Source organism: Pongo abelii, chromosome 6 (genome assembly GCF_028885655.2).
Source record: "Pongo abelii isolate AG06213 chromosome 6, NHGRI_mPonAbe1-v2.0_pri, whole genome shotgun sequence".
Lineage (NCBI taxonomy): Eukaryota > Metazoa > Chordata > Mammalia > Primates > Hominidae > Pongo > Pongo abelii.
Window position 1 is genome coordinate 28,797,888 of NC_071991.2, and position 12,513 is coordinate 28,810,400.

The following is a 12,513-nucleotide window of genomic DNA, read 5'->3' on the forward strand; positions in this document are numbered from 1 at the left end:
TTCTGGCCATAAACATGTATTATTCCTTTCCATGGAGGATTATCTTTTAAAAGTTTCTGCAGTATATAAATATACATTCACGTAATAATAAAAATTACCCTGCACAATAATCCCAGCATATGGTAGATATTGGCGGTGGTGTTCTAAATGAAGAACGTTGAGATTTCCAGTGAGACATTATTCTGCAACAAAATATCAATGTGAAATATTTTACTTATGGATGCATGGTGAATATTTGATGTTTTAGAACAAAAAAGGTATTTACAAATCTAATTTGATGCAAACATCTGGAAATACTCAGAAGTTACAAGAATTCATAAAATACCCACCAAAGCTAATAGAAAACATGGGACCTTCCAGGACGAGAAGTAAATTAAAAGAACCCAGAGGAGAAATCAAAGTGAGAAACCAGTGCCCCCTTCAGGTACTGGATGATCACAGGGACCTCAAGACTGGGGATTATTCAACTACCTTCTTGGAATAAACAAAGAAAGTTCTGATTAAAGTTATTTCATGTAAAATCTCTCAAATACAAAACCAAAATTATTTTCAAATTATAATTTCTCACATACTGTGAAGTACAAAAGAAGCTAAGCTACCAAGATGAAGAGTTAGAAGAAATTAGACATCATACAAAATTCAGATATTGAAAATGTGTTTAAAATGTTTAAGTGAAGTAAATGGTAAAAAATAGAAAATGAAAATAATTTTGGCAAAGTAAGAAACTATAAACTGAACAAGTGTATTTGGAAAAGAACCATGAAGAAGCTGAACAACTGAAAAATAAATTCAATGCACAATGTTTGGGATTAGGCTGAACTGATAAAAATAATAGTGAATTATAATATTTAGAAGAATAAATATCACCAGATAAAGAAAAGGTAATAAAAATATGAGTATAATTATGTGTATTAAAGTAGAATAAAAACAATTAATTCACTAGAATACATAAAATAATCACAGTTGTAAAACAATTTGCTATTTTCTAAAATTGTAAACCAGACATAAATCCTCAAATGTATAATTGTACTATACCAAAAAGATATAAAAATACAACTCAACATAAGTCAACTAAAATACTAAAGATAAGCAGAAAACTTAACAGAAGTGTGAGAAAGAAAAGTGAAACCACCTACAAATGTAAGAGCAAAATGTTGAAAGCCTGTGTAGAGTCAGAAAGCAGAGAAATAGTGCTGAGAAAAATTATTATTGTTCTTATAACTGGATACCTGGCTAAAATATCTTTAATGAATTAGGGTAGCGTAAACAAATGTGTAGAGTAAAACATTGGTAGATTTTATAAATAAGAGGAGCTTCTTAACGATGTAACTCAAGAAGACAGAAAAATTTCCCTGTATAAACTTTACAAAATCAAAATGAAATGTAAGAAACTTCTAAGACATATGGGACATCAGTCAAAGTGGACATCAAACTTAAAAAAACACCCAAGTTCTTGGCAGCATCAGTTTCAAAATTATTTAGATATAATAAAAGTGTACATTTACACCTTTTAGTATTAATTAAAGTAAGTTATCTGCTACTAGAATGATTTAACTGATGGCAGAAGAACCCATTTTTCAGAGAATTGTTTTTATTATTAATTTATTTTAAATCTATGACACTTCTGTTGTATATTTTTCAGAATATTGGTTCTTCTTTTATCTGAACTGAGGAGCACCAAAGGACTGCTCATGGCATAGGCATTGACTACCAGACTCTGAACTTGCTGGTTGATCAGGCCATATGCCCACAACATTGCTGAGGAGAAGGAGATGATGAAATCCACCCAATAGATGACCACAGAGAAACTTGCCAGCAGCAGTATGGTCTGGATGGCCCTTTTCTCAGGGGAAGCTCCTGGGGAAGGACCTTCACCTGGTGAAGGTGGTGGGATCACCTCTGATGCCTGAATAAGAGAGTCAGCATGTATGCACTTGAGAACAGCATTATTCCTACCAGGAAAACATCCCTAAATCTTGTCAGAATAAGAAATGTGGCCCTGATGATTAAGCTCATGGGGAAAATTGAGCAGTACTTACCTATATTCAGCACATTTATCTGGGTCACATTGGAAGCAGCTACAGTGTAGAAGATCCTGTTACTACTGAAAGACAAGTTGAAGAAAACATGGATAATGTAATTTGAAGATTTATGTTTAAACCTTGCCTACCAGGAGGTGCTGGAGCTGATGGTGATGGCCTGGAGCACGCTCAGGAGGCAGATGGTACAGATGGAGAGGCCCCACATCGCCCTGCTCAGGTAGGAAAGTGCCTTACACTTGAAGTCATTCTGGAAGTTCAGTGATGCAAACAGGTGTGGAGACTGCAATAATAGTGCAATGAAGAAGTTCACTATGTGGACGAGGGTCAAGTGACAGATGATCAAGTCAATGGGTTTTAGTCTGTGATCCAGAAGGAGAGTGAAGATGTGGAAAAGGAGGAGAAAAGTATTGGCTGAGATTCCAACAGCAACTTGTAAAACAAAGCAGTGTTTAACGGTAACATAAATGGTACATATGTACATTGTAGTGGCAAAGAGGAAACATATTTGTATATCTGAAAAAAGGTTTAGACATCATCAGTGCTGTTCTATAGTTAAAATTATCACAACTATGATTATGTTTATTTCTCCCAATTATTAACACTTATGATGTGATATAAATTATTAGAAAATAATTCTTCAGCATTATATGTATTTATTTACACAATACTTCAATATGTGTGTGAGACACTATACATATATATGTCAGCATTACATATATATAGAATCAGCATTACTTTTATGCCAAGCAACATATATATAATGTGTTTGTGCATAATAGTTTGTTTTGTTTTATAGAGACAGCATATTTCTCTGTTGCCCAGGCTCGTCTCAAGCCCTGGGCTCAAGTAATCCTTCTGTCTCGGCCTCCAAAAGTGCTAAAATTACAGAAAGTAGCCACCATGCCCAGCCTAGGTACACACATACATATATACATATATACCTAATATATGTATACATATACAGTAAGTGATCACTTAATGTAATCATTAGGTTCCTAAAAACTGACTTTAATCAAAATGATATACTGTGTAATGAAGCCAATGTAACTATAGACTAATAGATATAAACAGGTGCTAAGTTTCTATGGAATAAAAAATACTTTTACACTTAAAATTGCACATTTCCAAAATCTATCAATGATATTAAGTGATGATGTAGTGTATGTAAAACACCAGCATATCCACTATCATGTCTATGTAATGTACTCATTTTCTATGCTCCTGTGGTTCTTGGCCTTACTCTTTAGAAAACTTTGCTTTCCTATTCTATATTTCACTGTTTAATATTCAGCACACACAATGGTGACAGGCATCTATGTGACACAAAAGTGTTTGTATGGCTGAGCTGAAGCAATGGTAAAAGAACCACCATATGCTAATGGTAAAAGAAAAGAACCACCAAAACACGCAACTGGAAAACAAAGAATGTCCAGGTGAGTCTTTGTAACATGACATTCATTTCAGCCTGCATGTTTCTGTTTTCTCCAAATTTGTATGTTAAAAGCAAACCACCAGTGTAATGGTATTAGAAGGTAGGACCTTTGGGAAGTAGTTAGGACATTTTCAACAAAAGCCCTAATAAATGGGATCTGCGCCCTTCTATAAGAGGTTCTAGGGAGCTGGCTCACCTTTCCAGTTGTGTGAGGACACATGTAGAAAGTGCCATCTCTGAACTAGGACACAGGCCCTCACCAGACAGTAAATCTTCCAGTACTTTGCTCTTGAAGTTCTCAGCCTCCACCACTGTGAATAATAAATTTATGTTGTTTATAACCTACCCAGTCTATGATATTTTGTTATAGTATCTTGAATGGACTAATAAGACAGCATCGCTCTGACACTTTCTCTTCTCTATTTCTCTTTCACATTTCAGGACCCTTGTGATTATATTAAGCTCACCCTAGTAATCCAGGATAACCTCCCTGCTTTAAAGTTAAGTGACTATAACCTTTATTCCATCGGCAATGTTATTTCCCATTGCTGCATGACCTAATATATCTGCAGTCTGGGGATTAGGATGTGGACACCGTTGGAAAAGCATTAGTCTGTTTATCACCAATCTTATTCACTATTTTTATTAAATATTATTCTGGCCGTCTTCTAATTTACTTTAAATTTGAGAGATCCATTATATAAACTATTTTCATCTCAGAAGAAAATTGTTAAAATCTAGCTTTCAATTTTTGGAAAGACAGTCACCATATTTCTTCTCATTTTGACATCTGTGAGGTTGTATCGAAATATTTACATGGCGATGCTATTCTTGAGATTTTAATGGAGGGATAGCCTCCCATGCCTTTAAAAATATTTAGATCTTCTATGGAAAAGATTCTTTTTTGAAGTTTAATCAAGATGTTTTCACATTAGAACCTTTTGTAAAATTTCACTGAATAAGTTTGCAATGATATTATCATGTTATTTTTCTAGATGGAGGCATTACTATTTCAACCATATAAATCAATTTAATGCTGAGAACAGTTTAGCTGATGACACCAATAAATAAATAATGGAAAAGTGCATAGGCATTCAGATCGTTTCCCTGAGATGAAAGGAAGTTTACTTATGTTTTCAATGCAGACATTCTGCTAGTGTTCTTGGCTTCAACTCAGAAGGTCATATCTGGTGTAGAATATTGCTCTAAAACTGACTAATATGTAGGAACATATAAAGAAAATATTGTATATTTTGTTAAATTATTATAACACTTTTCCTACATCTTAATCTACTGAAGGAATACATTTATCTTTAATACAAAAACCAAATAACTGATAATTACTACCAACGTATGGAACCATGCTAAGCACAGTTGATTTCTACTGCTATGTGGGAACAAGTGTAAGATTAGTATAAAGGCACAATAATTTCCACATTTTAAGAATCACAGTCCAGTACCAGTAAAATAATATTTGGGCACGAACCACTAATATATGTGTAATCATTTAGTAACTATATATGAATTATTTTACTAATATACTGCATCTATCACAAGTCATATCCCCAAAATAGTAAAATTTATCACATAAAAGAACATAGATAATAATGTTAATATTTTCATTTCTTACCTCACAGGGTATTTAGCTCATGACCACTAACTTTAGCTCCCTCTTTCTAAACATCACATACCACAAAATGAATGTATACATTAGATTTTAAAATGTTGGCTTTCTTGAATGTGACTCTCAAGAGCATTAGTGTTCAGCCTGGACAGGAGAGCACCATGGTTCTGTGAATTAGAGTTCAGAGAATAAAGCACAACACATAGTATTTAAACTTCAGGTAAAAAATGAATAACTACTTCAGTGTATGTATCTCCAAAGTATCACATACAAATATTACATTCAAGTATGCAAAGTATTTCATAGTTATGCTAAAAAGTTACGGTCATCTTTCTGAATTTCAAACTTAACTACAACTTGAATTGTTATTTGGTGAATCTGGAAACCCCACCATGAAAGAATTATGAAATTTAGATAACATGGTTAGTATCATAAAAACAAAATAGAAAAAAACATGAAAGTCATATCGGTCAGAGTATAAAGGAGAATTTGCCTCTAACAGCTGCCTTAAAATACATAAATCTGAATGTACATCTCAGCATTTACTGTTAGCAGTGACAACCAGATTGTTGGCCTGAGCGTGAAGCTCCTGAGCACTCAGATAATGCAGTTAAAGTTCGTTCTTAGTATTATGGCTTCACTGTAGGCTATCTTAATATTGTAAATTCAAAAGCAAGAACATAAGCACAGATAAAGGTGGAGAAAATAGCACCATCAAACAGACTAGGTAAAAAAGTTTTCTAATGTAGACATCCGAAGTAATAGGAAAACATGTTCAAAAGTAAGAAGCTATTTATAATATCCTAAGTGCTATTATGCATAAAAAATATTTTGGAGAAAATAAAATCTGATAAAATCTATTTTCTCATATTTATAGTAATATATTGTCTCATATTTATAGTAATATATAATTTTAGAGTTTTATCATCTTATAAATCATATTATTTAATACAGTTCTTTGTACTCTGCCTTTATGTATGTGTGTGTTTTGCTTTATTATTGTATTAATTAATGGCATTATTTTGTTAGTAAATTTTTCCCACATTCTATGAACAGCATTGCACAACCTATTGCTGTTCTTGGACAGCATAAGTCATAATGAAGTTTTCAGGTGACAAGGCCAGGGTGAGTTTGTTAACCCAATGGCAATATTTGGCAACCTGAGAAACATAGCTGACAGCAGCGGGAAGTAAAACACCTTTCCACCTAGATTAATTCCACAAAATTACCTTTATGAAATGCATAAACGGTGAAGAATAAATATAATAAACATTAGACAGTAGTGAGTAACTGATAAAACAGCTACTATTTTTTCTTGGAATTTGAAATTAGTGTAGGAACAGCTAGAAACACAGTGCTGCTGACAAGGAAATTATAACTTAAAGACATTTAATTCTCAGCTTTCCCAAGGAAAGGAGAAAACAGAATAAAAAAGCAAAAGTAGGAGACAGAAAAACACACAAAATGTTTGACCACAAATCTTGTGTTATAAATTTTGGGAAACCCTATAAACCTGTTTGGAAATATGTTTTTGTAATCAATACAACCTATTCCAGTGAAATATACAATTCTTATGTCAAAATGCTTATGTGGTGTTTTAGTATCAGATATCTGTGCATCACAATAATGAGAAGATCGTAGTCATACCAATTGCATTCAACTGGAGAATTTGGAGGAAAGTGGAGGGCATGCCTTGTGTACCTGAGGTCTCCGATTCAGGAACAGTCAAGGTCCTTCTCTTCCCAGACATTGTCTCCACTATGCATGGAAGCCAGGGGCTTTCAACACAAATTATTTTAAGACAAATTCATTCAAGTTCAGAAATATAGCAATTGTCCACTGAGTATGTTCCTTAATATTTTGATGCCCACATGGACCACAAATTTATTTTATCATCATTTGTTCCTTTCTGTGTTTTACTTATCCTGATTTCATCCTCTCTGTTTTCTATTTTAAAGAAACACACATACTTGATGACGATATGCCTGCTGAATACAGACAATGATTATTCGTGTTTTTAAAAACCAAATTTACTTGTCACATTTTGGACTGTGTTTTATTGAACACATTGCAGTTGGTAGTCTTCAGAGGTATAAGCAGAAATACTAAATCAAGAGGATGTTTTATAATAAGAAAATACCATTGTTTTAAATATTGCAAATTATTTTCTCATCACAAAATAACCTCACCCAAACTAATACACAGAGTACTTTAAAGTTTTGGTTTACTTAGAAACAATACCATACTAAAACAATTTACTTTAGGAAAAGATTTCAAAGCACACTGAGTATCACCTCCTCCCCATTTATACAAGGTAGTAGTTAGCTCAACAGAAATTTAATAAACAGCAGAACATTATATTTTCAGATAGTTTTAATATCACAAGAAAAAATCTCTATTGGCAATTACTATAATGAAATGAAACAAAAGAATCTGGGTATCTGCTAAAATCTTATTACTGTAAAATGTTAGACATATCTTGTGTTTTTAACATCCTAATTTGAAACAGTTCTAAAATATCAGAATTATATAAAGCAGTCTTCAAAGTTTAAAGCAAGAAGTATGACTAAATAATTTTATTAGTTCAGATTTCTGTGTTTACAAATTAACACTTCACATAAATGCAGAAAGTTGTAGTTCAGCTAATTATATTGAGAGTTCAGCTATTATATTGAGAAAAGTCAAATGTATACAAATTCAAGTAGAACATCCCAAAATCTAAATGTTTTTCTACAAATCTATAAATTTATTACTTCATAAGATTAATTATTTTGTATCTGGAAACACCTTCTTATGATAGTTAGAATTCAATGAACCACAGACTGAAATTATTAGGAGCTAATTCTAACAACTAGCTAATAAAATTCTATCTCAATTCACCACTCATCTAGACTTGTGAGCACCCACCGTTAATGAAGCTGAGAAGTAGACACCCAGGTGAGTCTTTGGAGTGAGTCTGTGTATGTGAGATCAGATCCAACAAGCGGTTATAGGGAAGTGATGTTGTCAACTCATCTCCCTCCAGGCCTACAATTGTCATGTCGCCTGTAGAAAAAGGATTAAGAGCAGATGTTGAGATTGGTGGAAAAAGGAGCCACCGAAGGGAAAAGTGAACTTACCTATCTGAGGAGGAGCAGCTGGGTTCCACGCTTTTCGTATCTGAAGATCACTTACACAAGTCAACTTTGCCTGGTGAGTTGGATGATCTCAGTATTTGTCAACAAAACAGGATTCTCCTAATAACACTCCTGTCTAAGTAATGAGAACATCATGTCAGTCTTCCCAGTGTGACTCTGGTGACTTAAGAATGTTTTCATAGTAAATACTGAAGTTTCTTATAGCAGTAGGAAGCCTTGCACCATGATAATTTTCTTTTTTTAATTGGCAAAAGTAATTGTGTATATTTATGTGGTACAATGTAATATTTTGATTTATAGGAAGATGCAGTCAAGCTAATTAATATATCACCTGACCAAATTGCTAACAATCTATTCTTTTAGCAATTCTGAAATATACAATATATTATAAGAACTCTGGTCATCATTCAGTACAATAGATCACTAAAACTTCTTTCCCCAGCCTAACTGAAACCTGTACCCTTTGATCAACATCTTTGCTATACCCATTCCACCCCCACCATAGCCTCTGGTGATCACCTTTCTTCTCTGTTTCTATGAGATCAACTTTTTTAGCTTTCATATATGTGAGATCATACATTATTTGCCTTTCTGTGCCTGGTTTATTTTCACTGAGCATAATGTCCTCCTGTGTCATCCATAGCCGTTCAAATAAAACAATTATTGTAATCCAATGACTTTAGGGTCCCAGCTGGACTATAACTACCTTTTTGAGAAAGAAAAAAAAGTCTCCTCTGACTGACATTCCCAGATATAGTGCTCTGTTCTCTAGGTGACACAGCCCTGCTCCAGGGTACCTGGCATTGGAATTCGAATGCAGGCTGCATTTTAACACTTATTTCCCCCACCTATTTCATCAATTTTCTTTATGGAGGGTAGAAAGGTTCCATCTATTCAAACAACACCAAGGGTTAGGATCGGCACTGTTCTTTGCAATACAGCTTATTTAGACATGGATTTCTAAATGGCCATGCCTCCCATGGTGATGTGTTCTGTCAACCCCAACCTTCAGTTTCCTCGGTTCCTTCTACTCAAGAGCCATTGGATCTCACATATCCAGCAGGAGAACATCCACATTTTAAACACTATTCGGTTTTGATTTTGTGACAACAACTAGCCACATCTTTGTGTAATTAACTCTAACTTTAACCTTAATTGTTGTTATGACTATCATATTTGTGGCCCAGTTTCTTAACCAAACACTATCTTGTGTTAAAGTGATTTCTTTTAACAAACCAATACATTTTTTTACCAGGGTACTAGATCAAACTGTTTAGTTTTATTTTGAAGTATCTCTCTCACATTTCATCTCTAATGCTCAAGCAAACAGTTCCCACACTCAACACCTGCCCTGCAGACTTCAAATGTTTGCAATTATATGTCTTCCTGCTTTCTCCAACCCGGTACACTATAATCAGCTACTATCACTATGTTATCATTGACAAATCCAGCTAACTTATTAGATCTTATTTGTTTGCCTCCTCCTCTCAAAATTCTCTCATTTCAAATAAAATAGATGGTTTCTAGTGCACTTCCCCAACACTTCTGTGTCTTTATTTGTGCCTGACTTTTCTTTCCTTCTTCCAAACTGGCTGGACAGTACATATGTCTGAATAAAGCACTGGGCTGTGGCTTATTTGGAAAGAACCTGGAACTGTGCAATAAATAGATGCTTGTAGTAAAAAAAAAAATCTGAAGCAGATTCTGATGAGTTAAAATGTATGTATTAAATCCTAGACTGACCAGTAATTAAATAACTCAAAGAAAAAAGCCATATAGATATTAAAATATAAGATAAAATGTATTTACTTAATGCAAAAGAAAGCAGTTAAGGAAAGAAAAAAATGAGACATGTAGAAAACAAAATTTAGAAACATTAAATATAAAAGTACTCAACAATCAACATGCAAGAGTTTGCCAACTGGGATGTTAAAATCAAGAACCAACTCTGGCCGGCATGGTGCCTCTTGCCTGTAATCCCAGCACTTGGGGAGGCCGAGGCAGGAGGATCACCTGAGGTCAGGAATTTGAGACCAGCCTGGCTAACATGGTGAAAACCCATCTCTACTAAAAATACAAAAGTTAGCCAGGCATGATAGCACATGGTGGCGATTCTCCTGTCTCAGCCTCCCAAGTAGCTGGGATTACAGGTGTACACCACCATGCTCAGCTGATTTTTGTATTTTTAGTAGAGACAGGGTTTCACCATGTTAGCCAGGCTAGTCTCAAACTCCTGACCTCAGGTGATCCACCCACCGCGCCCTCCCAAAGTGCTGGGATTACACGTGTGAGCCACCGTGCCCAGCCAGAGCATGCTTTTTATCTATCATGCAAGAACTCAGAGGGAAGATGGCTATCTGCAAGCAAGGAAGAGATAGTTCGCTGAGGAACTGAATCAGCTGGCACCTTGATCTTGGACTTTTCAGTCTCCAGAGCTACAAGAAAGAAATACCTATTGTTTAAGCTACTAAGTCTATGGTATTCTACTATAGCATCTAAAGGATACTAATACAGATTTTGATATGGAGAAGTGGGGTCCTGATATAATAAACACCTAAATGTGTAAGCAGCTTTGGAACTGAATGATGTGTGAAGGCATCAAAGAGTTTGGAAGTGCATATTAAAAATATGTAATCAAGCTGAATTGTGATGAGGGCTCAGGAAGAAAATACAACTGCAGAGAAAGTTTTCATCTACTTAGAAAATATGTAAATAATTTTGAAGACAATGTTGGTAAAAATATGGACATTAAAGGCCAATCTAATGAGGTATGAGACAGAAATGAGTAACATTAGAAACTGAAGAAAAAATAGCCACAAATAAAATGAAATACCTAGGAATGTACTTAATCAAAGAAGTAAAATATCTGTATAATGAAAACTATAAAACACTGATTTTTAAAAAATTGAAGAGGACACAAAATTTTTTTTTAAATTTGCTCTTTATAGATTAGAAGAATCAATATTGTTAAAATGTCTATACTGCCAAAGCAATCTCAGTTTCAATGCAATTCCAATCAAAATACCAATGACATTCTTCACAGAAAAAAGAACAAAATTCTAAAATTCATGTGAAACAAGACCCAGAAAAAAACTAAATAAAACAAAAAGAATAAAACTAAGGGAATCACATTACCTGACTTCAAATTATACTACAGAGTTATAGTAACCAAAACAACATGTAATGTGTATATTATTTACTGTACAAAATAACACAGGAGGTAGATTGTTCAGAATTCATATGAGATAAGGTTAATGATGAATAATGAAGATTGTCAAGAATTCATATGAGATAAGGTTAATGATGAATAAATGAGCAAAATAAAAATGATGATGATTGGGATAATGTCAAACAGTTTAGAATGAACATTGATGATGTGAGGTATATTGTTTCTTCCAGACATACAAAAATGTTTCTTCTATGTCATTAAGATGAAAACAATTTTTACTTATGTTGTCATTAACAAGTGCCTTTATTTTTCGAGTTGGCATTGGATTATTCGTCAACACCATTTTTTTTCTTTCAAATCTTTACATTTCTTCTGGATCCCAGGCCTAAGTTCCATGACTTGATCATCTGCCACTTGGTCCTCAGTCATATTCTAATGCTCCTTACTGCAGTGGATTTTTTTCCTCAAGATGTGTTTGAATCACTGAATTTGGGAATGGCTTTAAATGTAAGCTATTATTTTACACAAAAAGGGTGATAAGAGGCGTCTCCCTCTGTCCCCCCTGGCTCTTGAGTGTGCTCCAGGCCATCACCATCAGTCCCAGAAACTCATGGTTGGCAAGGTTTAAACATAAATTTACAAATTACATTACTAATGTTTTCTTCTTTTTTTGGTTCTTCAATTTGTCTTTTAGTAGTAGTCTAATCTTCTTCACTGTGTATTTTTCAAATGTGACTCAGACTGATCTACTGAATGTCAGTAAACACTGCTCACTTTTCCCCATGAACCTCATCATCAGGGAGTGAAATTATCCAGGGATGCCTTCCTTGTCAGAGTTATGCTGCTCTCAAGTGCATTCATGTGGATCCTCTTTTTCAGAAATCAGAAGCAATCCCAGCTCCACAGCACCAGCCTCTCTCCAAGAATCTCCTCAGAGAAAAGGGCCACCCAGACCATCCTGCTGTTATGAGTTGCTTTGTGGTCACGTATCCTATGAACCTTATTTCAACATCCTCAATCCTGTTATAGGTGTATGACCCAGTTGTCCTGAATTTCCGGAGGCTTGTGCTCAATGCATATGCCACTCTTAGTCCACTGGGACAAATTAG

General features: G+C 34.4%; 2 protein-coding genes and 2 pseudogenes across 28 annotated transcripts in view; 2 read left to right on the forward strand and 2 right to left on the reverse strand.

Moving 5' to 3' along the window:
- Positions 1–12,421, forward strand: part of LOC134761678 (uncharacterized) — a 30,656-nt gene extending 18,235 nt beyond the window's left edge. For 7 of the 26 annotated variants that reach the window (XR_010140721.1, XR_010140719.1, XR_010140709.1 and 4 more), the window contains 4 exons: positions 1,643–2,259; positions 7,990–8,035; positions 8,124–8,290; positions 12,284–12,421. Coding sequence is in view for 1 of the 26 variants with exons in the window: in XM_063725725.1 (XP_063581795.1) it covers positions 1,643–1,666 (24 nt within the window). In the remaining 25 variants the exon portion in view is untranslated. Of the gene's footprint in view, positions 1–1,642; positions 2,669–3,333; positions 3,881–3,915; positions 3,975–7,989; positions 8,036–8,123; positions 8,336–12,283 lie in introns of those variants that run through there. The other 19 variants (XR_010140712.1, XR_010140707.1, XR_010140718.1 and 16 more) reach the window with 12 other exon arrangements.
- Positions 1–12,513, reverse strand: part of LOC129060657 (uncharacterized) — a 26,430-nt gene continuing 13,917 nt past the window's right edge. The window contains exons 4-9 of one of the 2 annotated variants that reach the window (XR_008527505.1): positions 8,218–8,350; positions 8,006–8,143; positions 5,105–5,265; positions 3,671–3,785; positions 2,171–2,401; positions 1–182 (exon numbers count right to left, since the gene is read on the reverse strand). The gene's annotated coding sequence lies outside the window, so the exon portion shown is untranslated. The remainder of the gene's footprint in view (positions 183–2,170; positions 2,402–3,670; positions 3,786–5,104; positions 5,266–8,005; positions 8,144–8,217; positions 8,351–12,513) is intronic. The other variant, XR_008527504.1, reaches the window with a different exon arrangement.
- Positions 1,598–2,504, reverse strand: PONPYGV1R-PS1952 (vomeronasal 1 receptor ponPygV1R-ps1952 pseudogene; annotated as a pseudogene).
- The window catches only part of PONPYGV1R-PS1951 (vomeronasal 1 receptor ponPygV1R-ps1951 pseudogene), a 612-nt pseudogene continuing 10 nt past the window's right edge, over positions 11,912–12,513 (forward strand).